Source organism: Schistocerca cancellata, chromosome 1, assembly GCF_023864275.1.
Source record: "Schistocerca cancellata isolate TAMUIC-IGC-003103 chromosome 1, iqSchCanc2.1, whole genome shotgun sequence".
In the NCBI taxonomy this organism is placed as follows: Eukaryota; Metazoa; Arthropoda; class Insecta; order Orthoptera; family Acrididae; genus Schistocerca; species Schistocerca cancellata.
The window spans coordinates 1169590755-1169617806 of NC_064626.1; the positions used below are offsets into that span (position 1 = coordinate 1169590755).

Below are 27052 nucleotides of genomic sequence, written 5' to 3' on the forward strand. Positions count from 1 at the left end.
AAAATCATTCTTAACCGAATCTTACCTTCTCCTCGGTCTGCCCCGACTCCTCCTACCCTCTACTGCTGAATCCATTAGTATCTTGGGTAACCTTGCTTCTCCCATGTGTGTAACATGACCCCACCATCTAAGCCTGTTCGCCCTGACTGCTACATCTATAGAATTCATTCCCAGTTTTTCTTTGATTTCCTCATTGTGGACAACCTCCTGCCATTGTTTCCATCTACAGGTACCTGCAGTCATCCTAGTTACTTTCATATCCGTAACCTCAACCTTGTTGATAAGGTAACCTGAATCCACCCAGCTTTCGCTCCCATACAACAAAGCTGGTCGAGAGATTGAACGGTGCACAGATAACTTAGTCTTGGTACTGACTTCCTTCTTGCAGAAGAGAGTAGATCGTAGCTGAGCGGTCACTGCATTAGCTTTGCTACACCTCGCTTCCAGTTCTTTCACTATGTTGCCATCCTGTGAGAATATGCATCCTAAGTACTTTAAACCGTCCACCTGTTCTAACTTTGTTCCTCCTATTTGGCACTCAATCTGTTTATATGTCTTTCCCACTGACATTACTTTCGTTTTGGAGATGCTGATCTTCATACCATAGTCCTTACATTTCTGATCTAGCTCTGAATTATTACTTTGCAAACTTTCAATCGAATCTGCCATCACAACTAAGTCATCTGCATATGCAAGACTGCTTATTTTGTGCTCACACATCTTAATCTCACCCAGCCAGTCTATTGTTTTCAACATATGATCCATAAATAATATGAACAACAGTGGAGACAGGTTGCAGCCTTGTCTTACCCCTGAAACTACTCTGAACCATGAAGTCAATTTACCGTCAACTCTAACTGCTGCCTGACTATCCATGTAAAGACCTTGAATTGCTTGCAAAAGTTTGCCTCCTATTCCATAATCTTGTAGAACAGACAATAACTTCCTCCTAGGAACCCGGTCATATGCCTTTTCTAGATCTATAAAGCATAGATACAATTCCCTGTTCCACTCATAACACTTCTCCATTATTTGCCGTAAGCTAAAGATCTGGTCCTGACAACCTCTAAGAGGCCTAAACCCGCACTGATTTTCATCCAATTGGTCCTCAACTAATACTCGCACTTTCCTTTCAACAATACCTGAGAAGATTTTTACCCACAACGCTGATTAAAGAGATACCTCTGTAGTTGTTACAATCTTTTCTGTTTCCATGTTTAAAGATTGGTGTGATTACTGCTTTTGTCCAGTCTGATGGAACCTGTCCCGACTCACAGGCCATTTCAATTATCCTATGTAGCCATTTAAGACCTGACAGTCCACTGTATTTGATGAGTTCCGACTTAATTTCATCCACCCCAGCCGCTTTATTGCACTGCAATCTACTGACCATTTTTTCCACTTCCTCAAATGTGATCCTATTTCCATCATCATTCCTGTCCCATTCTACCTCGAAATCTGAAACATTACTGATCGCATTTTCACCTACATTGGGCAACTCTTCAAAATATTCCCTCCATCTGCCCAAGGCATCCTCAGGATTCACCAGCAGTTTTCCTGACCTGTCCAAAATACTTGTCATTTCCTTCTTACCTCCCTTTCGAAGACAGCTAATTACACTCCAGAATGGTTTTCCAGCAGCTTGACCCATAGTCTCCAACCTGTTTCCAAAGTCTTCCCACGATTTCTTCTTGGATGCTGCAATTATCTGTATGGCTTTATTTCTTTCTTCAACATAACTTTCTCTGTCTATCTGGGTTCTAGTATGTAGCCATTTTTGATACGCCTTCTTTTTCCTTTTATAGGCTGCCTTGACTGTATCATTCCACCAAGCTGTTTGCTTCATCCTACTTTTACACACTACTGTTCCAAGACATTCTTTAGCCACTTCTAGTACTGTGTCCCTGTACCTTGTCCATTCCTTTTCCAATGACTGTAATTGACGACATTCAACTAACTGGTACCTTTCTGAGATCGCTGTTATGTACTTGTGCCTGATTTCCTTATCCTGAAGTTTCTCCACTCTTATCCTCCTACATATGGACCTGACCTCCTGCACTTTCGGCCTCACAATCCCAATTTCGCTGCAGATTAAATAATGATCAGTGACATCAAATAATCCCCTGAATACACGTGTGTCCCTCACAGCCTTCCTGAATTCCTGATCTGTTATTATATAGTCAATGACAGATCTGGTTCCCCTGCCTTCCCAAGTATACCGGTGAATGTTCTTATGTTTAAAAAGGAGTTTGTGATTACTAAGCCCATACTGGCACAGAAATCCAAGAGTTGTTTCCCGTTCCCGTTGGCCTCCATATCCTCTCCAAATTTACCCATAACCTTTTCATACCCTTCTGTTCGATTTCCAGTCCTGGCGTTAAAATCACCCATGAGCAGAACACTGTCCTTGTCCTTTACTCTAACAACTACATCACTGAGTGCCTCATAAAAACTACCCATTTTATCTTGATCTGTCCCTTCACAATGCGAATATACTGACACAATCCTAATTTTCTTGCTAGACACTGTCAAATCTATCCACATCAGTCGTTCGTTTACATACCTTATTGCAACTACGCTGGGTTCCATTTCTTTCCTGATGTAAAGCCCTACACCCCATTGTGCTATTCCTGCTTTGACTCCCGACAGGTAGACCTTGTATTCTCCCACTTCCTCTTCTTTCTCACCCCTTACCCGAATGTCACTAACAGCTAAAACGTCCAGCCCCATCTTACTTGCAGCCTCTGCCAGCTCTACCTTCTTCCCAGAGTAGCCCCCATTGATATTAATAGCTCCCCATCTCATTACCATTTGTTTGCCAATTCGTATCTTAGGAGTCCCTGGTTTGTCAGTTAGAGGTGGGTCTCCGTCACCTCCAAAGGTCCGAGGCATTTTGCTCTGATTGTTGCCAGCATCATATTTAAAGTACCAGGGAAGCAGGTTGCTAGCCTTACTTGCCCCGAGTCCCATTGGGTTTTACCCCTAACGGCTGAGGGACTAACCGGTGGATTTGGTAGTCTTTGCCGTATGAGCACAAAGGTGACCACGACTCAGAATATGTCCGAGATGCCCAGCCTTATTCCAAAGTAACTGGTATCCCGACTGTCGGGACCACTTACTTGGCCACTTATACGTTGCCCGTGGTTCATGAACTAGGACATGACTACAGGAACCCACACCATGAACCACAGACAGAGATTACAAATTCAAAAAATAATTTGTTGAAGTGAGACGGATGGTGTATCTTATATGCTTACAGCTACTGTACTGGACTTTTTTTGGTGGTAGATTGGCTTTAGTTGTCTACAGATTATTAGTAATGCTTACTGGTGCTGGTTCTGTTGAGTTTAGGAGTTCAGGATACCTTATGCTTAACTTTATGCTTGCCTTTCACACGCATGCTGACTGACAGTCATTCAAGTTAACTTGACGTATGTCTTCACAACCTTAAATAAATACAGCGAAGCAGAGTGTTTGTAACCTGCTTTTCAAGCTCACCACGAACTATCTCGAGTATGTAGCAGAACGTTTCTTCCGTCGTCTCATATATTCATAAAACTCATCTGGTTATTCCGGCAACTGTGGACAGAGTGTACAGTACTCGCCATGTTCTCTTCGAGGCAGAAAAGCTGATTCACACGCAGTCCGCTTCTTTTTAATATCAAAAGCCGGTGTGCAACACTCGTTTCTAAGCACACAGACTTAGTGGTGAGCATCCCATCCTAAGAGGTTAAAATCGAACCTACTTTATACATGGAATAGATTCTAACCTAAGCTAACCTAACCTCCTTGATCCCGCCATAAACGGACGAAGGAGATCGGATGCACTATGACCAGGCTGTCGGCCGATGATAACAAACATTTAAACTCACAGTTAAACTCACAGTTAAACTCAACCGTTTGTTATTTGTAATGGCAATGTGGTTCCACGTGCGATTATATTTACAATGAGTCACAATGATTTCGGATATAAGTGCACTGAAGATAGCTACACAGTAGTCGAAAACGACCTAGTTGATAACGACCTGCAATAAAAGATTAAAAATTTACGACCGATGCTGCCTTTACTCCCATCCTGTTATAATAGTTTCCAGAATGAAAATAATCGAAATCAACTGACGAAAGCACAGAAATCAGTGAAAAGTGTTTGGGTAAAAAAATAATAATCAAACAGTGGAATTTTTCTCTAATGTTGCACACTAAATCTGCTGCTTTTCCTGTTGCTTAAAATTTGGTGGATGTGGAAATACATGTGTTTCCAACGACATGGTTTGATTAAGCAACTAGACCTTCATAATTATATCTACACTCCTGGAAATTGAAATAAGAACACCGTGAATTCATTGTCCCAGGAAGGGGAAACTTTATTGACACATTCCTGAGGTCAGATACATCACATGATCACACTGACAGAACCACAGGCACATAGACACAAGCAACAGAGCATGCACAATGTCGGCACTAGTACAGTGTATATCCACCCTTCGCTGCAATGCAGGCTGCTATTCTCCCATGGAGACGATCGTAGAGATGCTGGATGTAGTCCTGTGGAACGGCTTGCCATGCCATTTCCACCTGGCGCCTCAGTTGGACCAGCGTTCGTGCTGGACGTGCAGACCGCGTGAGATGACGCTTCATCCAGTCCCAAACATGCTCTATGGGGGACAGATCTGGAGATCTTGCTGGCCAGGGTAGTTGACTTACACCTTCTAGAGCACGTTGGGTGGCACGGGATACATGCGGACGTGCATTGTCCTGTTGGAACAGCAAGTTCCCTTGCCGGTCTAGGAATGGTAGAACGATGGGTTCGATGACGGTTTGGATGTACCGTGCACTATTCAGTGTCCCCTCGACGATCACCAGTGGTGTACGGCCAGTGTAGGAGATCGCTCCCCACACCATGATGCCGGGTGTTGACCCTGTGTGCCTCGGTCGTATGCAGTCCTGATTGTGGCGCTCACCTGCATGGCGCCAAACACGCATACGACCATCATTGGCACCAAGGCAGAAGCGACTCTCATCGCTGAAGACAACACGTCTCCATTCGTCCCTCCATTCACGCTTGTCGCGACACCACTGGAGGTGGGCTGCACGATGTTGGGGCGTGAGCGGAAGACGGCCTAACGGTGTGCGGGACCGTAGCCCAGCTTCATGGAGACGGTTGCGAATGGTCCTCGCCGATACCCCAGGAGCAACAGTGTCCCTAATTTGCTGGGAAGTGGCGGTGCGGTCCCTTACGGCACTGCGTAGGATCCTACGGTCTTGGCGTGCATCCGTGCGTCGCTGCGGTCCGGTCCCAGGTCGACGGGCACGTGCACCTTCCGCCGACCACTGGCGACAACATCGATGTACTGTGGAGACCTCACGCCCCACGTGTTGAGCAATTCGGCGGTACGTCCACCCGGCCTCCCGCATGCCCACTATACGCCCTCGCTCAAAGTCCGTCAACTGCACATACGGTTCACGTCCACGCTGTCGCGGCATGCTACCAGTGTTAAAGACTGCGATGGAGCTCCGTATGCCACGGCAAACTGGCTGACACTGACGGCGGCGGTGCACAAATGCTGCGCAGCTAGCGCCATTCGACGGCCAACACCGTGGTTCCTGGTGTGTCCGCTGTGCCGTGCGTGTGATCATTGCTTGTACAGCCCTCTCGCAGTGTCCGGACTAAGTATGGTGGGTCTGACACACCGGTGTCATTGTGTTCTTTTTTCCATTTCCAGGAGTGTATATCTATAAATACACTTCGCGAACCACTGGCGAGAATGGCAGGTCAATTTAGTGATTTTCTGTCTGGCTCCATTCGCTTACTGAGCGAGAGAGAAAAAAATTCGTCCTATTTTGGACCTCATAAATGCTCTCGTGCGGCATGCAGTTTCCTGATAGAAATAGACATGAATTATTATTACACATTAACATCTTATGGAGATTATATGAATTTTGGCTTAAAGCTATTTAAATATACAAAGGACCGATAACTAGACGTCAAATGTTATGGTAGTTTACGCATTTTACTAAAGACACTTGTCAAGAGTTGCCTCAGTATATGTTATACAGCTATACTCAATTGAAAATTAGGCCTACAATGCAAATTTCGAAAAAAAAGCTATACAGATGTTTACATAACCCATGTAACACTAAGTAAAATATGGAGTTTCAGTCTTCGATCGCTTTTCTTTATTTTCAATTACCGGTTTCGGGCTAGCTGCCCATCTTCAGATCATATGTTGTGGTTACAGAGTAACTTGTCCGTACAGAACACACAGTTCACTGTCATAAGTCAGTGACAGTGAACTGTGTGTTCTGTACGGACAAGTTACTCTGTAACTACAACATATGATCTGAAGATGGGCAGCTAGCCCGAAACCGGTAATTGAAAATAAAGAATAGCAATCGAAGACTGAAACTCCATATTTTACTTAATGAACGATCGCGGAATTCCCAGTGAGACAACTATGTCTAATTTTGATAAACCATGTAACACTGTTAGATATTTATGCCGGTAGTTTAATATTTACGATTCCTTTAACGATTTGTCATCTGCATACAACGAAACATATTCTATTTTTCCGCTCTTCGTCCAGTTGAGACTGGAAACCTTTATATAATATCCCGCTAATTAGTGTATTGCCTACGGACTTTTATGCTGTTGAATCGGTTCCTTTATTTTTACACAGTGAAACACTTATCTCTTCCACTATCGCCGTTTTGATGTCACACGCATATTTATTATGTTCTATTAGGAAAACGCTAAGTTTCTGTCACTGTTGTACGTGTTCCTATAGCTACATCTACATCTCTGCAAATCACATTTAATTCCCTATTATTCCAATCTTGTATAGCGCGCGGAAAGAATGAACACCTATATCTTTCCGTACGAGCTCTGGTTTCCCTTATTTTATCATGGTGATCGTTCCTCAACAAAATATTTTCGCTTTCGGAGAAGAAAGTTGGTGATTGGAATTTTGTGGTTCATGGTGTGGGTTCCTGTAGTCATGTCCTAGTTCATGAACCACGGGCAACGTATGAGTGGCCAAGTAAGTGGTCCCGACAGTCGGGATACCAGTTACTTTGGAATAAGGCTGGGCATCTCGGACATATTCTGAGTCGTGGTCACCTTTGTGCTCATACGGCAAAGACTACCAACTCCACCGGTTAGTCCCTCAGCCGTTAGGGGTAAAACCCAATGGGACTCGGGGCAAGTAAGGCTAGCAACCTGCTTCCCTGGTACTTTAAATATGATGCTGGCAACAATCAGAGCAAAATGCCTCGGACCTTTGGAGGTGACGGAGTCCCACCTCTAACTGACAAACCAGGGACTCCTAAGATACGAATTGGCAAACAAATGGTAATGAGATGGGGAGCTATTAATATCAATGGGGGCTACTCTGGGAAGAAGGTAGAGCTGGCAGAGGCTGCAAGTAAGATGGGGCTGGACGTTTTAGCTGTTAGTGACATTCGAGTAAGGGGTGAGAAAGAAGAGGAAGTGGGAGAATACAAGGTCTACCTGTCGGGAGTCAAAGCAGGAATAGCACAATGGGGTGTAGGGCTTTACATCAGGAAAGAAATGGAACCCAGCGTAGTTGCAATAAGGTATGTAAACGAACGACTGATGTGGATAGATTTGACAGTGTCTAGCAAGAAAATTAGGATTGTGTCAGTATATTCGCATTGTGAAGGGACAGATCAAGCTGAGATGGGTAGTTTTTATGAGGCACTCAGTGATGTAGTTGTTAGAGTAAAGGACAAGGACAGTGTTCTCCTCGTGGGTGATTTTAACGCCAGGATTGGAAATCGAACAGAAGGGTAAGAAAAGGTTATGGGTAAATTTGGAGAGGATATGGAGGCCAACAGGAGCGGGAAACAACTCTTGGATTTCTGTGCCAGTATGGGCTTAGTAATCACAAACTCCTTTTTTTAAACATAAGAACATTCACCGGTATACTTGGGAAGGCAGGGGAACCAGATCTGTCATTGACTATATAATAACAGATCAGGAATTCAGGAAGGCTGTGAGGGACACACGTGTATTCAAGGGATTATTTGATGACACTGATCATTATTTAATCTGCAGCGAAATTGGGATTGTGAGGCCGAAAGTGCAGGAGGTCAGGTCCATATGTAGGAGGATAAGAGTGGAGAAACTTCAGGATAAGGAAATCAGGCACAAGTACATAACAGCGATCTCAGAAAGGTACCAGTTAGTTGAATGTAGTCAATTACAGTCATTGGAAAAGGAATGGACAAGGTACAGGGACACAGTACTAGAAGTGGCTAAAGAATGTCTTGGAACAGTAGTGTGTAAAAGTAGGATGAAGCAAACAGCTTGGTGGAATGATACAGTCAAGGCAGCCTGTAAGAGGAAAAAGAAGGCGTATCAAAAATGGCTACATACTAGAACCCAGGTAGACAGAGAAAGTTATGTTGAAGAAAGAAATAAAGCCATACAGATAATTGCAGCATCCAAGAAGAAATCGTGGGAAGACTTTGGAAACAGGTTGGAGACTATGGGCCAAGCTGCTGGAAAACCATTCTGGAGTGTAATTAGCTGTCTTCGAAAGGGAGGTAAGAAGGAAATGACAAGTATTTTGGACAGGTCAGGAAAACTGCTGGTGAATCCTGAGGATGCCTTGGGCAGATGGAGGGAATATTTTGAAGAGTTGCCCAATGTAGGTGAAAATGCGATCAGTAATGTTTCAGATTTCGAGGTAGAATGGGACAGGAATGATGATGGAAATAGGATCACATTTGAGGAAGTGGAAAAAATGGTCAGTAGATTGCAGTGCAATAAAGCGGCTGGGGTGGATGAAATTAAGTCGGAACTCATCAAATACAGTGGACTGTCAGGTCTTAAATGGCTACATAGGATAATTGAAATGGCCTGTGAGTCGGGACAGGTTCCATCAGACTGGACAAAAGCAGTAATCACACCAATCTTTAAACATGGAAACAGAAAAGATTGTAACAACTACAGAGGTATCTCTTTAATCAGCGTTGTGGGTAAAAATCTTCTCAGGTATTGTTGAAAGGAAAGTGCGAGTATTAGTTGAGGACCAATTGGATGAAAATCAGTGCGGGTTTAGGCCTCTTAGAGGTTGTCAGGACCAGATCTTTAGCTTACGGCAAATAATGGAGAAGTGTTATGAGTGGAACAGGGAATTGTATCTATGCTTTATAGATCTAGAAAAGGCATATGACCGGGTTCCTAGGAGGAAGTTATTGTCTGTTCTACAAGATTATGGAATAGGAGGCAAACTTTTGCAAGCAATTCAAGGTCTTTACATGGATAGTCAGGCAGCAGTTAGAGTTGACGGTAAATTGACTTCATGGTTCAGAGTAGTTTCAGGGGTAAGACAAGGCTGCAACCTGTCTCCACTGTTGTTCATATTATTTATGGATCATATGTTGAAAACAATAGACTGGCTGGGTGAGATTAAGATGTGTGAGCACAAAATAAGCAGTCTTGCATATGCAGATGACTTAGTTGTGATGGCAGATTCGATTGAAAGTTTGCAAAGTAATAATTCAGAGCTAGATCAGAAATGTAAGGACTATGGTATGAAGATCAGCATCTCCAAAACGAAAGTAATGTCAGTGGGAAAGACATATAAACAGATTGAGTGCCAAATAGGAGGAACAAAGTTAGAACAGGTGGACGGTTTAAAGTACTTAGGATGCATATTCTCACAGGATGGCAACATAGTGAAAGAACTGGAAGCGAGGTGTAGTAAAGCTAATGCAGTGACCGCTCAGCTACGATCTACTCTCTTCTGAAAGAAGGAAGGCAGTACCAAGACTAAGTTGTCTGTGCACAACTTCGTTGTATGGGAGCGAAAGCTGGGTGGATTCAGGTTACCTTATCAACAAGGTTGAGGTTACGGATATGAAAGTAGCTAGGATGATTGCAGGTACTAGTAGATGGGAACAATGGCAGGAGGGTGTCCAGAATGAGGAAATCAAAGAAAAACTGGGAATGAACTCTATAGATGTAGCAGTCAGGGCGAACAGGCTTAGATGGTGGGGTCATGTTACACGCATGGGAGAAGCAATGTTACCCAAGAGACTCATGGATTCAGCAGTAGAGGGTAGGAGGAGTCGGGGCAGACCGAGGAGAAGGTACCTGGATTCGGTTAAGACTGATTTTGAAGTAATAGGTATGACATCAGAAGAGGCACCAATGTTAGCACTCTGCCGGCCGGTGTGGCCAGGCGGTTAAAGGCGCTATAGTCTGGAACCGCGTGGCCGCTACGGTCGCAGGCTCGAATCCTGCCTCGGGCATGGATGTGTGTGATGTCCTTAGGTTAGTTAGGTTTAAGTAGTTCTGAGTTCTCGGGGACTGATGACCTTAGAAGTTAAGTCCCATAGTGCTCAGAGCCATTTGAACCATTTTTTTTGTTAGCACTGAATAGGGGATCATGGAGGAACTGTATAAGGGGGGCTATGCTCCAGACTGAACGCTGAAACGCATAATCAGTCTTAAATGATGATTATGATAATGATGATGATGATGATTCTGTCGCAACGAAAAACGCTCTTCTTTTAATGATGTCCAGCCCAAATCCTGTATCATTACTGTGACACTCTCTCCCATATTTCGCGATAATACAAAACGTGCTGCCTTTCCTTGAACTTTTTCGATGTACTCCCTCAGTCGTATCTGGTAAGGATCCTACACCGCGCAGCAGTATTCTAAACGAGGACAGACAAGCGTATTGTAGGCAGTCTCCTTAGTAAGTCTATTACATTTTTAAGTGTCCTGCCAATAAACCGTAGTCTTTGGTTAGCCGTGCACATAACATTTACTATGTGTTCCTTCCAATTTAAGTTGTTCGTAATTGTAATACCTAGGTACTTAGTTGAATTTACGGCTTTTAGATTAGACTGATTTATTGTGTAACCGAAGTTTAAGGAGTTCTTTTTAGCACTCATGTGAATGACCTCACACTTTTCGTTATTTAGGGTCAACTGCTACTTTTCGCACCATTCAGATATTTTTTATAAATCATTTTGCAGTTTGTTTTGATCTTCTGATGACTTTATTAGTCGGTAAACGACAGCGTCATCTGCAAACAACGCAAGACGTTTGCTCAGATTGTCTCCCAAATCATTTATATAGCCATTTCATGGTTACGCGTATCCCGAGTAACTTATTACGGCATCCCAGGCTTTTTATAGCAATGATACCGACGCGACGCGACTACCGGCACAGGTGGTGCGCTAATCAGCGTCTGGAGAGAACTGGGGCCTTTTTTTTCTCGCGCAGCGTTCTTATATACAAAGCCGCGGTGCGGACGGCTAAGGGAACGCCTGATCAAATCCGCTCTCCCGACTAGCCGCTGGGCAAATAATGCACCACTTTAAGTTATTGAATAAATCATTGCTTCCTTTGCTGATGGCCGATGAAGCTCTCAATTTAAATGTGCAATCAGCACACAGGTAAGTAATCATAATTAAAGTCTGACGTGGCTAAGTCAAATATTTTGGGCGAGAGAATTAATTTAATTACACTACACGCAGTAGACGAGCTCTGAACTTTCCCTTTGGAGATACGCTATTGCTATAGTTTTATAGTTATTCAGTTGAAACGTCTCACATCTTTATGATTATAGCGGATCTCCCTTCTACGTAAATTTAAACATCCTAGCTTTATTTATTCGCCTACTTAATCTATCTTGCTTCCTTAATTTTTAAGACAAAAACCAGAAAATCATGAATTTCAACTAAAATTTTAATTTGTGAGATCCAGAATACTGTTTCTACTAAATTATTATGAAAAAGGAATCTAAATATAAATTTTTTAGTTTCTAGCTCTTTTCTGTTGCACCAATGATTTTTACAGAAAAACATCCAAATTTCGAAAAAGGTTAAAGTTATTCAACTGATATCCAACACATATTGATGTAGTATTACTCCTGACATGCTAGAAACGTTTCAGGTTATTTACTTGATTTTTAAAGTATTGCGCAACATTTATGACGTCAGAGGTAGTTACAGTGGACTGGCTGGCACACAATGGAAAGACTGATGTGAATTTTATACGGCGTGAGTAGGCTGCTTCCCTACAACACAATATGTCAATTTCATAATTTCTACGATATTGCTGTAGGAGATACAGATCTCAAAATTCATACATGTACGAGAAAACTGAAAAAATTGGAAAAAGTCCATTTTCCGAAGCTTATACACAACAAAGGGAGTGCAATCTGTAATCCCGGATAAATCTGTCGTCGAGTGAGGTATTTGGTACGCAATGAAACTAACTATTTCAGTTATTTCACTAGTTTTCGCGATTCTGACGTGATAATTTTGTAATGGTATCCGGATAGGAAAATTTCCATGTGTTTCAAAAACATTTATGTAACTAACTAGGAATAGGTATCTGGGATGCTTAGAGGCATTATAGGCAAGTATTCCATATTTGAATTACAGATTTTTCAATTTATATTTGTGGAACCAGAAAATCTACTTTCTGTCGCTTGTAGAACTGAGTTCCTAGTTGGTTGCCTGCAGATGATACTCACTGCGACAACGTTCCAAATTCAGACCTTGAATGTCAGATGATATCTGATTTAAAATAGACTGTAATTCATGATATTATATATTATTTCTGTCTATACTGTGTTAAAATTTGTGGCACGTGTAAAAGAGTGGTTGTTACAGATGACTCACGTCATATACAAAGGTCGTGCAATAACATTTGAAAACACATGCACGGGGTGTTCAAAAAGTCTCTCCGCAGTGCCGTATGATTGTTAGTCGCGCGTGCCGTATGATTGTTCGCCTTCCTGGATTCCTTCTTTTCAAGTGGACTCTCCCAACATTCCAATGTTTCGTTTATCTCAGCCAGCGTCAGTAGTATCGTTGGTGTGTGCCGTTACGTGTTGACGTGAACGTTTAAATTTGGTTCCTTTGTTCGTTTGTTTCGTTTTTGTCACTGTTAAAATGCTAACCATTGAAGAACGTCTGTTTTTCGTCGAAGAAGTGTTCAAAGCTGGGAGTAAATACACAGTTTCAGTTCATCAAACATTTAATTCAGTTTTCCCGCGATACTGTGCGAGACTTGATTAACAAATTTCGAAGTATGGGTTCAGTGACAGATGTACCGAGAAATGGTCGTCCTAGCGTTTTGTCTGAGGATAAACTACTGGATATTTCCAATAAAATGTCCATGAGTCCGAAGAAGTCAGTAAGAAAACTCGCCCAGGAAATCGATGTTAGTGTCGGAACGGAGCACACAGCTGTAAAGAAAAAAATAGAACTTTTCCCACACAAAGTTACAGTCGTGCAAGAACTGAAAAATGCTGATAATGGCAAGAGACTGCATTATTGTCAATGGTTCAAAAATTTCGTTCAACCAAATGGAAGGGATATTCTTAATGAAACGTTTCTCATTGATGAGGCGTGGTTTCATTTATCCGGGTACATGAACTCGCAAAATTATCGTATGTGGAGTACTGCAAATCCATTGCGTAATCATGAGAAACCACTTCATTCTGTGAAAATAGGAGTTTGGATCGCAATTGCTAGACGTCGGATTGTGGGTCCAATATTTTTCAACGAAACAATAAACGCACAACGATACTGCAGTGATATTCTACACCCATTCATAGGAGAACTTGCGTTAAGTGAAATACTGAACAGCTATTTTCAACAAGATGGTGCAACCGCGCATACAGCTCGTATTTCAATGTTACTGCTTGCTGATGTTTTTGGTGACCGCATAATTTCACATGGACTTTGGCCTCCACGATCGCCTGACCCAACACCTCCTGACTTTTTCTTGTGGGGTGCAGAGAAAGTAACTGTCTATAAAAACCGTCCAATATCCATCGATGAATTGAAAATTGCAGTATCCACTTTCAGTGCTTCTGTTACAGAAGAAATGTTTCAGCTTGTGTTTGGAAACATGATTAGACGAATTGAATTGTGTATTCAACCACAAGGGGGACACTTTCAACATTTAATGTGAAAATTTTTAAGTAAAAATGAATATTCAATAAATTAATAACTTGTATTTCGCTGAGTTTAATTTCGGTATATTTACTGCGGCATACGGCACGCGCGGCTAACTATCTTATGGCACTGCGGAGAGACTTTTTGAACACCCCGTATGAGAAAATACTGGTAAAATTCCAAATGCCGTGGTACAACGTTTGTTCACCAAAGGTGATTCTGTGTCCAAGAAGACAGGGCCCCTTTTACACAGTTTACATCAACCAGGACTGGCTTTATGGGCAAAATGATGAATTTTATCGTATCTCCTGGCTACCACAGTCACAAGATCTCAGTATCAACGAACCTTTGCGGTCTACTTTGGACAGAAGGTTGTCGTTACCTTGATTTGACATTATATTGCGAGAAGGATGATACAAAATTCCTTTCAAAATCACCCAGGACCAGTATTTTTCCATTCCTAAACGACTGGAAACTCTTTTTGAATGACAACGGTTTTCCCATGTCGTACAAGGCACGGCAGTGTGTTGTGTTGTCGGTGTTTCTATATTTTTGCCTATCCCCTCCTATTCCATTTGTTAAATCCTGGGTGGAACATGTTATCATAGCTCTGGCATAAAGAAGATTGTTTTCTTTTTTTCACAGGCTGGAGGGCCGCATCCATATTCCCTACGCAAAGTGGACTTAACGACAGTCAACCAAGAGGAGTGCCAGGCCGTGTGGGCTACTGAGAACGACCCCATCTACGACAGGCAGTTATGCGTCACTCGTTTTGAAGACATAAACTACGACTCCTGCACCGTAAGTACAGAGCAAGTTGGTGGTGAAAAGTCTGTCTGGGAGAGGAGCACACATTAGGCAGCTCAAAGTCCTATGCAGAAATACGCGAAGATGGGATAACCATAGCGATATGTACATATACAGATGTCAGTAGTATCGCATACACAGATTTGAAAAGACAGAGCTATCATTTGCACTCACGTTATTCATGTGAAAAGTTTCCGACGTCATTATGGTCTCAGGACCAGAATTAACAGAATTTGCAGACGGAATAGTAGTTGGAGCTAGAAGAATGAGACCTTCCATTTCGGAAATCGTTAGGGAATTCAATATTGCGAAATCCACAGTGTCGGCAGTGTGCCGAGAATACGAAATTTCAAGCTTTACCTCTCGCCACGGACAGCGCAGTGACTGACGGCTTTCACCTGATAACCAAAGGTAATGGCGTTTTCATAGTTGTCGATGCTAACAGACAAGCAACACTGCGCGAAATAACCGCAGAAGTCAATGTGGGACGTACGACGAACAGGACAGTGCGGCAATATGTCGCCTTAATGGCTACGGCAGTAAACGACCGACGCAAGGGCCTTAATTAACAGCACAACATCGCCTGCAACGCGTCTCCTGGGCTCGTGACCATATCGGCTGGAACCTAGTCGACCGGAAAACCGTGGTCTGGTCAGATGCGTCTCGATTTCAGCTGGTAAGAGCTGATGGTTGGCTTCCAGTGCGGTGCAGACCCCACGAAGCCGCGGACCCAAGTTGTCAACGACGCATTGTGTGAGCTGGTGATGGTTCGATAACTGTGTGGGCTGTGTTTACATGGAATGGACTGTTCCCTTTGGTCCATCTGAACCGATCATTGACCAGAAATGATTATGTTCGGCTACTTGGAGAGTATTTGCAACCTTTCATGGACTTCCTGTTCCCAAACAAAGATGTCAAGTCGCCGAATCACAACTGTTCGACTTTGGATTGATGATCATTCTGAACAATTCCTGTGAATTATTTGGCTACCCAGATCGCCCTAGACGAATCCCATCGAACATTTATGGGAAGTAATCGAGGGGCCAATTCGTGTACAAAAGCCTGCACCGGCAACACTTTGGCAATTATGAACAGCCGTAGGCGTAGCAGGGCTCAGTATTTCTGCAGTGGACTTCCAACGAGTTGTTGAGTCCATGCCACGTCGAGGTGCCGTGGCGCGGTACTCTGGGCAAAAGGAGATCCGACGCGATATTAGGAGGTATCGCATGACTTTCGTCTCCTTAGTGTGTGCATTTTTGTCTGTTGTAACCTCCCAAGAAATAATAAAAAAGGAAAATATTTAAATGTGAATACTCATCGTACTAAGTGTAACATCCCCACAAAATTTTGAAAAGGACAATAATTAAATGTTAATAGGAATCGTGTTAAAGTGTAACTTCCCAGCAAATTCTTACAAGATAATACAAATGTTAATGTGAATAGAACCAAGTGTGATTTCCCAGCAAAAAATAAAAGGAAAAGTCTATGATAATGAAAACGTGCCAAAAGTTATTTCCCCACAAGATTACTGAATAATAATGACCCAAATGTTGTTGAGGTCCCACAAAACATCGTTAAATTGAAATAAAAGCGACAGTACCTTCGCTACAAAAATATTGAAAAATAATGGCCCAATGTAAACTCGACACAAAAATTGACAAATGAACATTCAATTGTAATGATTTTTTTTCTTTTTAATAACGATTGCTTTGAAAACAGAATTATTATTGGGGCATTTCTTGAACAAATTAATTACAATTACAATACATTATTAGCTGAGCGCAATGCTGCTTCATTACCTTATTTAATAATATACCTCGTCCTGAATGGTGACCAGAGACCCATGTCGACGCCCGCCGACTCCGACCCTGTACATCTCGCAACTCGCTACGTACAACAACTGTTCCTGCCAGCTCGCTACACGCAACTGAACTCTCGCACGGTCAAGCGCAGACTAGCAACGATAAATAACTCTCTGGTCAGAGATTCTGTCATGCCTCGCCATCGCTGTCAATGAATACACTGAATACATACGCGTTTCACTGTGACGATTGACTTCTTACTAATTATACTGTTACACTAGGTCGCAACGTTTAAATAAGCTGAGTGGACAGTATAGTAGTCTCTATGCTTGAAAGAGCACTGTGCTTGCTCTGGACCACTGTAGATGGTTTAGGCCGTACCAGACATTCCTCTGCTAACGAAAATCACGTTAGTGAAATGGAGACGTGACAGAATGGCACAAATGAGCTATCGTATTTGGAAACAACAATAATTGTAAAAAGATACTAATTGGTGCGGAGGGCTGGCTGTTTGATGTTTACAGTTTACTGTAAACATCAACCAGGACTTTTTATAAATATTCTCGGTGAAGAAGTATACCCCTTTCTCCTGCATCTACATGATGGATACCTTCTTAAGTTTGACACTAATTCTATGGCATAAAGCTACATTCGTTTTTATGTCCGTCCCCAGTAGCTGAATAGTCAGCGTGACGGATTGTCAATCCTCTGGCCCCGGGTTCGATTCCCGGCTGGGTCGGGGAATTTTCTCCGCCGAGGGACTGGGTGTTGTGCTGTCCTCATCGTCATCCTATCATCCTCATCGACTGCAGGTCGCCGAAGTGGCGTCAGATTGAAAGACCGGCACCTGGCGCACGGTTTGCCCGACGGGAGGCCCTAGCCATACGATTAAATAGATAAAACCTTCATTTTATGAGTTTTGTTGTATGATTTTAATAAATATCCAAAAAATACTAAAATACAAAGACGGAAAATGAAATTTTGGGAATACATCTGTCTAGGTAACGTATTTGATTGATTAACATAAAAGATCACAAGTTACTGTAATCGCGAGATAATCTGTTGCAAATGTGAAATGCTGGAACGTTAATAACCAGTGTAACGGCCAATGTGTTGAATGCAAGCATGCAAACGTGCATGCAATGTGTTGTACAGGTGACAGTTGTCTGTTTGTGGGATGAGTTTCTATGCCTTTTGCACTTTGTTCGTGTTTTCAGATGACGCTGGAGTTCTCGTCCGAAGTCGTCTCAAACGTGCTCGACTGCAGACAGATCTGGTGAACGAGCAAGCCAAGGCAACACGTCGACACTCTATAAAACATGTTGGGTTACAACAGCGGTATGTGGGCCAGTGGTCTCCTTTTGTTAAACACTCGCTAGAATGCTGTTCACGAATGGCAGAAAAACAGATCGGGTCACCAGACTGTCGCACAAATTTGAAGTCAGGTGGGATAACCACGAGAGTGCTCCTTGTCTCATGCGAAATCGTGACCCAGACCATAACTCCAGTTTGTCTATCAGGCAGACAGATTGATTGCAGGCCTCCAACTGGTCTCCTTCTAACCGACAAACGGCCATCACAACCACCGAAGAAGAACTAGATTTCACAAAAAAACACAATAGACCTCCAGCCTACTCTCCAATGAGCTCTCGCTTGAAAATACTTCAGTCTAAATGGCGGTGGTATGGGGTCAATGGAATGCACGCTACAAGGCGTCTGGCTCGGAGCTGTCCTTGAAGTAACCGATTTGTCAGAGCTCGTTGTGTCACTGTGGTACCAAGTGTTGCTTAAATTGCTCCTGCAGATGCAGCACGATGCGCCAGAATCATATGGCGAACACGATGCCCCCCTTCTAACAGCCGTGTACCGCAAGTCTCTAGAGGAACGGAAGGTTCCAAATGATTGGAAAAGAGCACAGGTAGTCCCAGTCTTCAAGAAGGGTCGTCGAGCAGATGCACAAAACTATAGACCTATATCTCTGACGTCGATCTGTTGTAGAATTTTAGAACATGTTTTTTGCTCGAGTATCATGTCGTTTTTGGAAACTCAGAATCTACTATGTAGGAATCAACATGGATTCCGGAAACAGCGATCGTGTGAGACCCAACTCGCTCTATTTGTTCATGAGACCCAGAAAATATTAGATACAGGCTCCCAGGTAGATGCTATTTTTCTTGACTTCCGGAAGGCGTTCGATACAGTTCCGCACTGTCGCCTGATAAACAAAGTAAGAGCCTACGGAATATCAGACCAGCTGTGTGGCTGGATTGAAGAGTTTTTAGCAAACAGAACACAGCATGTTGTTATCAACGGAGAGACGTCTACAGACGTTAAAGTAACCTCTGGCGTGCCACAGGGGAGTGTTATGGGACCATTGCTTTTCACAATATATATAAATGACCTAGTAGATAGTGTCGGAAGTTCCATGCGGCTTTTCGCGGATGATGCTGTAGTATACAGAGAAGTTGCAGCATTAGAAAATTGTAGCGAAATGCAGGAAGATCTGCAGCGGATAGGCACTTGGTGCAGGGAGTGGCAACTGACCCTTAACATAGACAAATGTAATGTATTGAGAATACATAGAAAGAAGGATCCTTTATTGTATGATTATATGATAGCGGAACAAACACTGGTAGCAGTTACTTCTGTAAAATATCTGGGAGTATGCGTGCGGAACGATTTGAAGTGGAATGATCATATAAAATTAATTGTTGGTAAGGCGGGTACCAGGTTGAGATTCATTAGGAGAGTCCTTAGAAAATGTAGTCCATCAACAAAGGAGGTGGCTTACAAAACACTCGTTCGACCTATACTTGAGTATTGCTCATCAGTGTGGGATCCGTACCAGATCGGGTTGACGGAGGAGATAGAGAAGATCCAAAGAAGAGCGGCGCGTTTCGTCACAGGGTTATTTGGTAACCGTGATAGCGTTACGGAGATGTTTAACAAACTCAAGTGGCAGACTCTGCAAGAGAGGCGCTCTGCATCGCGGTGTAGCTTGCTCGCCAGGTTTCGAGAGGGTGCGTTTCTGGATGAGGTATCGAATATATTGCTTCCCCCTACTTATACCTCCCGAGGAGATCACGAATGTAAAATTAGAGAGATTAGAGCGCGCACAGAGGCTTTCAGACAGTCGTTCTTCCCGCGAACCATACGCGACTGGAACAGGAAAGGGAGGTAATGACAGTGGCACGTAAAGTGCCCTCCGCCACACACCGTTGGGTGGCTTGCGGAGTATAAATGTAGATGTAGATGTAGATGCTCTTCCCTCTTGGCAGTGCCACGTGGTCGTCTGGAGCCCGTTCTTCTTCTCACCGTACGTTCTCGTGATCACCGCTCGTAGCCCTATTAGGCGACCTTGTTCAAACTCAGTGAGATGCTGATAATGGCTTCTTTGATTAACATCAACTCACCACGTCCAATCTCAAAGCTAACTAAAGCTCGCGTGCTTTACAACGTTTATTTGAAACAAACCTGATTTGCATCCTCATAGTGGCTCTACTAGCGCCACTCTTATGCGACTGGCACGAAATTTGAACAGACGTCATACTTCACATGTGGAAACACGCGTACCAGCTTTCGTGTATGTCGCACAACTTCTTGTTGATTTTGTGATTGTTTTTTTCCTTCAGTATATATGAGTGCGTATTCTACTTAAACTACATTTTCACTTCTTATATACTTTCACACATTGAAGCAAACATTTCAATACATCTTACTGAAATACGCTAAAGTAATGAACAAAATCGCTTGAAAGTCAGAGTTTTATCTTTTGTCTCTATCTTGGAAAAAGAGAACGACAAAAAATTTTTTTGAAAATTGCGAACTTTTCTTTTTTTTCATTCGTCAGTCTTCTGACTCGTTTGATTTGGCCCGACATGAATTCACCTCCTGTGCCAACTTCTTCATCTCAGAGTAGCACATGCAACTTACGTCCTCAATTATTTCCTGGATGTATTCCTATCTCTCTCTTCCTCTACAGTTTCTCCTTCTAAAGCTTCCATTAGTACCATGGAGGTTATTCGTTGTTGCCTTAACACATGTCCTGTTAGACTGTTCCTTCTTCTTGCCTGTGTTTTCCATATATTCCTTTCCTCACCGATTATGCAGAGAACCTCCTCATTCGTTATCTTATCAGTCCAGGAAATTTTCGACATTCGTCTATAGCACCACAGCTCAAATGCTTCTATACTCTTCTGCTCCTGTTTACCCACAGCCCATGTTTCACTAGCGTACAGTGCTGTGCTCCAAAGGTATATTCTCAGATTGAGACCAATGTTTGAGACTAGTACACTTCTCTTGGCCAGGACTGCCTTTTCTGCCAGTGCTAGTCTGCTTTTTATGTCCTCGTTGCTCCGTCCATCATTGTTTATTTTGCTGCCTAGGTAGTAGAATTCCTTAACTTCATCTACTTCGTGATCTCAATCCTGATGTTAAGTTTCTCGCAGTTCTCATTCCTGCTACTTCTCATTACTTTCGACTTTCTTCGATTTACTCCCAGCCCATAATTTGTACTCATTAGACTGTTCACTCCATTCAGCATATCCTCAATTTCAATTCCTCTCTTGAACGTTTCTTTTATTTCCGTCACTGCTTTGTAGATGTATTAATTGAACAATAGAGGCGAAAGACTACGTCCCGGTCTTACACCCTTTCCGATCCGAGCATTTCGATCTTTGTCTTCCGCTCTTACTATCCCCTCTTGGTACATGCACAAGTTGCATATTAACCGTCTCTACCTATAGCTTCTCCCTCTTTTTCTCAGAATTACAGACATCTTGCACCATTTGACACTATCGAGTGCTTTTTCCACGTCGACAAATCCTATGGACGTGTCTTGATTTTTCTTTATTCTCGCTTCAGTTATCAACCGCAACGGCAGAATTGCCTCTCTGGTGGCTTCACCTTTCCTAAGGCCAAACTGATCGACATCTAATTCTGATGGAATGTTATCTATCACTTCTGTCTTATTTGATCTTAAGTCTCTCAAAGCTCTTTTAAATTCTGATTTTAATACTAGAACCCCTACGTCTTCTGTATCGACTCCTGTTTCTTCTTCTATCACATCAAACAAGTCTTCCTCCTCGTAGAGGACTACAATGTACTCTTTACACCTATCCACTCTCTCTCTCTGCCGCATTTAACAGTGAGATTCCCATTGTACTCTTAATGTCACAACCTTTGCTTTTAATTTCATCGAAGGTTGTTTTGAGTCAGTCCTTCCGACAATCATATCTTTTTCGATTTCTTCAGACTTTCCAAGGAAACATTTTGCCTTATATTCACATTGATTTATTTAATTCCGAAGTGACTTATATTTTTGTATACATATACTGACACAAACTTTTTTGTACTCCCTTCTTTCATCGATTAACTGAACTAGTTCTTCTGTTACACATTATTTCTTCTTTGTACCTACGGTTTTCAGTTTGCGATTGCCCTTTTGAGAGTTGTCCATTACTCTTCAATTGATCTGCCTACTTAGCCTTCTCCTTATTGTAGTATCTATATCCTTGGAGAAGTTCAGGCATATCTCCTCATTTCCTAGTACTTCCGTATCCCACTTCTTTGCGCATTGATTGTTCCTGACTAGTTTCTTAAACTTCATCCTGCACTTAATCATCACTAAATTGCGTCTCCTTAAATGAACTATCTGATTTCGGAATCTCTGCCTGACCATGATGTAATGTAACTGAAATCTTCCCGTATCTCTTGGCCTTTTCCAAGTATACCTCCTCCTCTTGTGATTCCTGAGCAGAGTATTTCCTACTACTGTCTGAAATACATTGCAGACTCATTAGTAATTCTCCTCTCTCATTCCTAGTACCAAGTCCATATTATCCCGCAACCCTTTCTTCTACGCCTTCTCCTACAACCGCATTCCAGTCCCCCATCACCCTTTATCATCCTTTACGTATTGAACTACCCGTTCTATATCCCCATATAATTTCACATCTCTTCATCTTCAGCTTGCGACGACGGCCTGTGTACCTGAGTTATCGTAGTCGGTGTTGGTTTGCGGCAGATTCTGATGAGAACACCCACATCACTGAACTACTCACAGTAACTTTCTCTCTGACCTACACTCCTGGAAATGGAAGAAAGAACACATTGACACCGGTGTATCAGACCCACCATACTTGCTCCGGACACTGCGAGAGGGCTGTACAAGCAATGATCACACGCACGGCACAGCTGACTCACCAGGAACCGCGGTGTTGGCCGTCGAATGGCGCTAGCTGCGCAGCATTTGTGCACCGCCGCCGTCAGTGTCAGCCAGTTTGCCGTGGCATACGGAGCTCCATCGCAGTCTTTAACACTGGTAGCATGCCGCGACAGCGTGGACGTGAACCGTATCTGCAGTTGACGGACTTTGAGCGAGGGCGTATAGTGGGCATGCGGGAGGCCGGGTGGACGTACCGCCGAATTGCTCAACAGGTGGGGCGTGAGGTCTCCACAGTACATCGATGTTGTCGCCAGTGGTCGGCGGAAGGTGCACGTGCCCGTCGACCTGCGACCGGACCGCAGCGACGCACGGATGCACGCCAAGACCGTAGGATCCTACGCAGTGCCGTAGGGGACCGCACCGCCACTTCCCAGCAAATTAGGGACACTGTTGCTCCTGGGGTATCGGCGAGGACCATTCGCAACCGTCTCCATGAAGCTGGGCTACGGTCCCGCACACCGTTAGGCCGTCTTCCGCTCGCGCCCCAACATCGTGCAGCCCGCCTCCAGTGGTGTCGCGACAGGCGTGAATGGAGGGACGAATGGAGACGTGTCGTCTTCAGCGATGAGAGTCGCTTCTGCCTTGGTGCCAATGATGGTCGTATGCGTGTTTGGCGCCGTGCAGGTGAGCGCCACAATCAGGACTGCATACGACCGAGGCACACAGGGCCAACACCCGGCATCATGGTGTGGGGAGCGATCTCCTACACTGGCCGTACACCACTGGTGATCGTCGAGGGGACACTGAATAGTGCACGGTACATCCAAACCGTCATCGAACCCATCGTTCTACCATTCCTAGACCGGCAAGGGAACTTGCTGTTCCAACAGGACAATGCACGTCCGCATGTATCCCGTGCCACCCAACGTGCTCTAGAAGGTGTAAGTCAACTACCCTGGCTAGCAAGATCTCCGGATCTGTCCCCCATTGAGCATGTTTGGGACTGGATGAAGCGTCGTCTCACGCGGTCTGCACGTCCAGCACGAACGCTGGTCCAACTGAGGCGCCAGGTGGAAATGGCATGGCAAGCCGTTCCACAGGACTACATCCAGCATCTCTACGATCGTCTTCATGGGAGAATAGCAGCCTGCATTGCTGCGAAAGGTGGATATACACTGTACTAGTGCCGAAATTGTGCATGCTCTGTTGCCTGTGTCTATGTGCCTGTGGTTCTGTCAGTGTGATCATGTGATGTATCTGACCCCAGGAATGTGTCAGTAAAGTTTCCCCTTCCTGGGACAATGAATTCACGGTGTTCTTATTTCAATTTCCAGGAGTGTATTTTCCTATCCACAACGAATCCTACTCCTGTTATACTATTTTCTTCTGCTGTTGAAATTATCCTATACTCACCTGCTCAGAAATTCTTGTCTTCTTTCCACTTCTCTTCATTCACCCTTACTATATCTAGATTGAGTTTTTGCATTTCCCTTTTCAGATTTTCTAAGTTCCCTACCATGACCATACTTCTGACATTCCACGCCCCGACTCGTAGAACGTTATTCTCTTGTTTGTTATTCAATCTTTTTCTCATTGCGACTTCCCCCCTGGTGGTCCTCTTCCGAATATCCCAAGAGTGGGCTAGTCCGAAACCTTTTTCCAATGGAGAGATCATCATGACACCTTTTCAATTACAGACGACGTGTCCTGTGGATGCACATTATGTGTCTTAAATGCAGTGGTTTCCGTTGCCTCCTGCATGCTGATGCCGTTAATCATTGCTGATTCTTCCGCGATGTAGATGCAGTTTCCCATTCCAAGGGCAAGAGAGTGCTCTGACCCTCTCTCCGCTTCTCCACCCTCTTTGACAAAGCCGTTGACAGAATGAGGGTGACTTATTACCCCAGAAGTCTTCGGCCGCGACTGCTGATGATTTTTATCCACAATATTGTGGTGGGATTGGAACCCAGGACCGACGATGTTTTCATTACTAATCAAAGACGCTACCCCTAGACCACTGTACAACATCTGCAAGCTATATAAAATAGAATAATGATCAGTTGGAGCAAATGCAATACATTTTGTTAGAAAAAGGCGTTGTAGCAAGACGCGCGGGGTAGCCCTGCGGTCTGGGGCGTCCTGTCACGGTTCGCGCGGCTTCCCCCGTCGGAGGCTCGAGTCCTGCCTCGGACATGGGTGTGTGTGTTGTCCTTAGCGTAAGTTAGTTTAAGTTAGATTAAGTAGTGCGTAAGCCTAGGGACCGATGACCTCAGCAGTTTGGTCCCATAGTCCCTACCATAAATTTCCAATTTTTTGTTGTAGCAAAGGTAGCTTACATGTAAGTCTATATTAATCTGCAGTATTAACTGAACTGACAGTTTCTTATAATTATGCCATTATACAACATTTCCATAAATATCGTTGCATAAAATGTAGACGTTTTCAAAGTGGAGATTAAAATACTGAGAGTTTATAATTAAGGATACTAATTACAGTTTAGTCTGACCACAAACACTTTAAAGTAACTGGAAAACAAATGTGTATTCTGATAAAAATGGTAAGAATGATGCCTTTTAAAATACGAGTTTCTACACGCAGCGCAACTGACTTTACCCAACGATCTGCGCAGGGTGATTCGGGCGGCCCGCTGGTTTACGAGGGAAAGCTTGTGGGGCTGGTGTCGTGGGGCTACAGGTGTGCCACCCCTCCCTACCCCTCGATTAACACCCGAGTCTCCAGCTACGTCAACTGGATCACCGAGACCACTAGTGGATCAGTGGTGCCGCACTAGCACCGTTGGACATGTATTTGAACACAGTTTTCAAATACTGATCAAAATTACTGTTACTACGATATGTCATAAATGTCAACATATGTCTATAAGTGAAAATAAAATTCTGTTCGGCGGTAGTCTTGTACTCTGTGATACTTTCATTCTGAAATCGTAATCCTGCATTACAATATTTCTCATTCAACGCTAAACATACACAACACTGGTAAAAATCCAATTACGAGCGTCTGTCGTCTGGTTTCAACCATTACCTCGAAAAATCAAGCTGCGATCATGAAACGTGATCAAGACGTCAGTTAATATGTAGTTATTTACTCTTCAATTTTTTCCAAGGTGGGATGATGTGGAAGAGAACTTGGTTGTTGAAGTGTGCACTTGGACTGTACCTGAAATATTCTTCCTTGATATTGTACACATTGTCATGGTGAAAATACCTGTCACACAACTGTTTCTTCGTCTGAGGAGTGAGGGAGATACCACGTTCATACCATGTTGAGAGAATACCAAGGAGAGGCTGAGGCAAAATTTGATAGCCGCAAGAATCAGCATGTTTGACGGTGTCCTGTGCAGAAAAAGACGGATCGTTCTCGTTGAGGAAAAAAAATTTCCGTTTGGCACCATTCCTTGACAGCCACACGTAATATCATCACGAGATTTCAGTAGAACATTCTTGCGATGTTTTACGAGCATAATCCTACACCGTCAAACCACGACTGCCACCCCGCCTCCCTCTCAAAAAGAAAAAGAAAAAGTAGAGAAAAGCTACAGTATCACCTTGCCAGATGATGACTGGGTACTTCCACCAACTCAACATGATGGACTGAATCAGTGCTGTTCCCCTTGAAATGCAGAAAGAGGATTCCCAAACCGTACCTGACTTCGTCAACAGGATGCGCCATTTTGTTCTGGGCCCTCTAGCATCATAACGCGGTATTTTGACGCAGGAATTCCAAACCGTACCACAACTGCCGACATGTGCCTAAAAAATTACGAACTTCCAGCATCCTGGAATGACTGCAGGGCAGCACCTTCTGTTAATCAGTACAACGGAAAACCAGCCAAAGTTGCAAATTTCACTATTTTACTTACTTGATGACCAGTTTCTGGCCGGGGACCATACTCAAATCACCCTACACGACAGAAAACAAATTTACAGTGATGTACAGCACAGCTATTAGCAAATTATTAAGCGCACGCCAAAAGTACAGAACGTATCTTTCCAAGATTTACGTACCAGAGAGTTAAAACGGTATTACCAAAAATACAGTAACCATGTCAAGATAAATGTATACCTATTATGATGTGCAAATGCACAGTTGCGGCGCATACACATAACTGGCAGAAAACTGCCGTACGAAAACCTCGGGAAGTGGGCGCCCTATCAAGATATAGGAAACCTTCTGTATTTATTACCGTATTCTCTATCATAAAAAATACAAGAATTAATTCCACAAGAGCATAAGTCTACAATGAAATTATTACTTTAAATCTTTACCAAAAACGGTCAAATATTTAAAATCATTGAACAGTAAA

The 27052-nt window shown here is 43.4% G+C and overlaps 1 protein-coding gene across 1 annotated transcript in view; it reads left to right on the forward strand.

Annotated features, from left to right (window-relative positions):
- LOC126139243 (trypsin-like) overlaps window positions 1-25519 on the forward strand; it is a 45987-nt gene extending 20468 nt beyond the window's left edge. Inside the window, exons 5-6 of the mRNA XM_049915226.1 lie at window positions 14599-14754; window positions 25358-25519. Coding sequence (XP_049771183.1) covers window positions 14599-14754; window positions 25358-25519 — 318 coding nt within the window. The remainder of the gene's footprint in view (window positions 1-14598; window positions 14755-25357) is intronic.
- Window positions 25520-27052: the final 1533 nt, after the last annotated feature.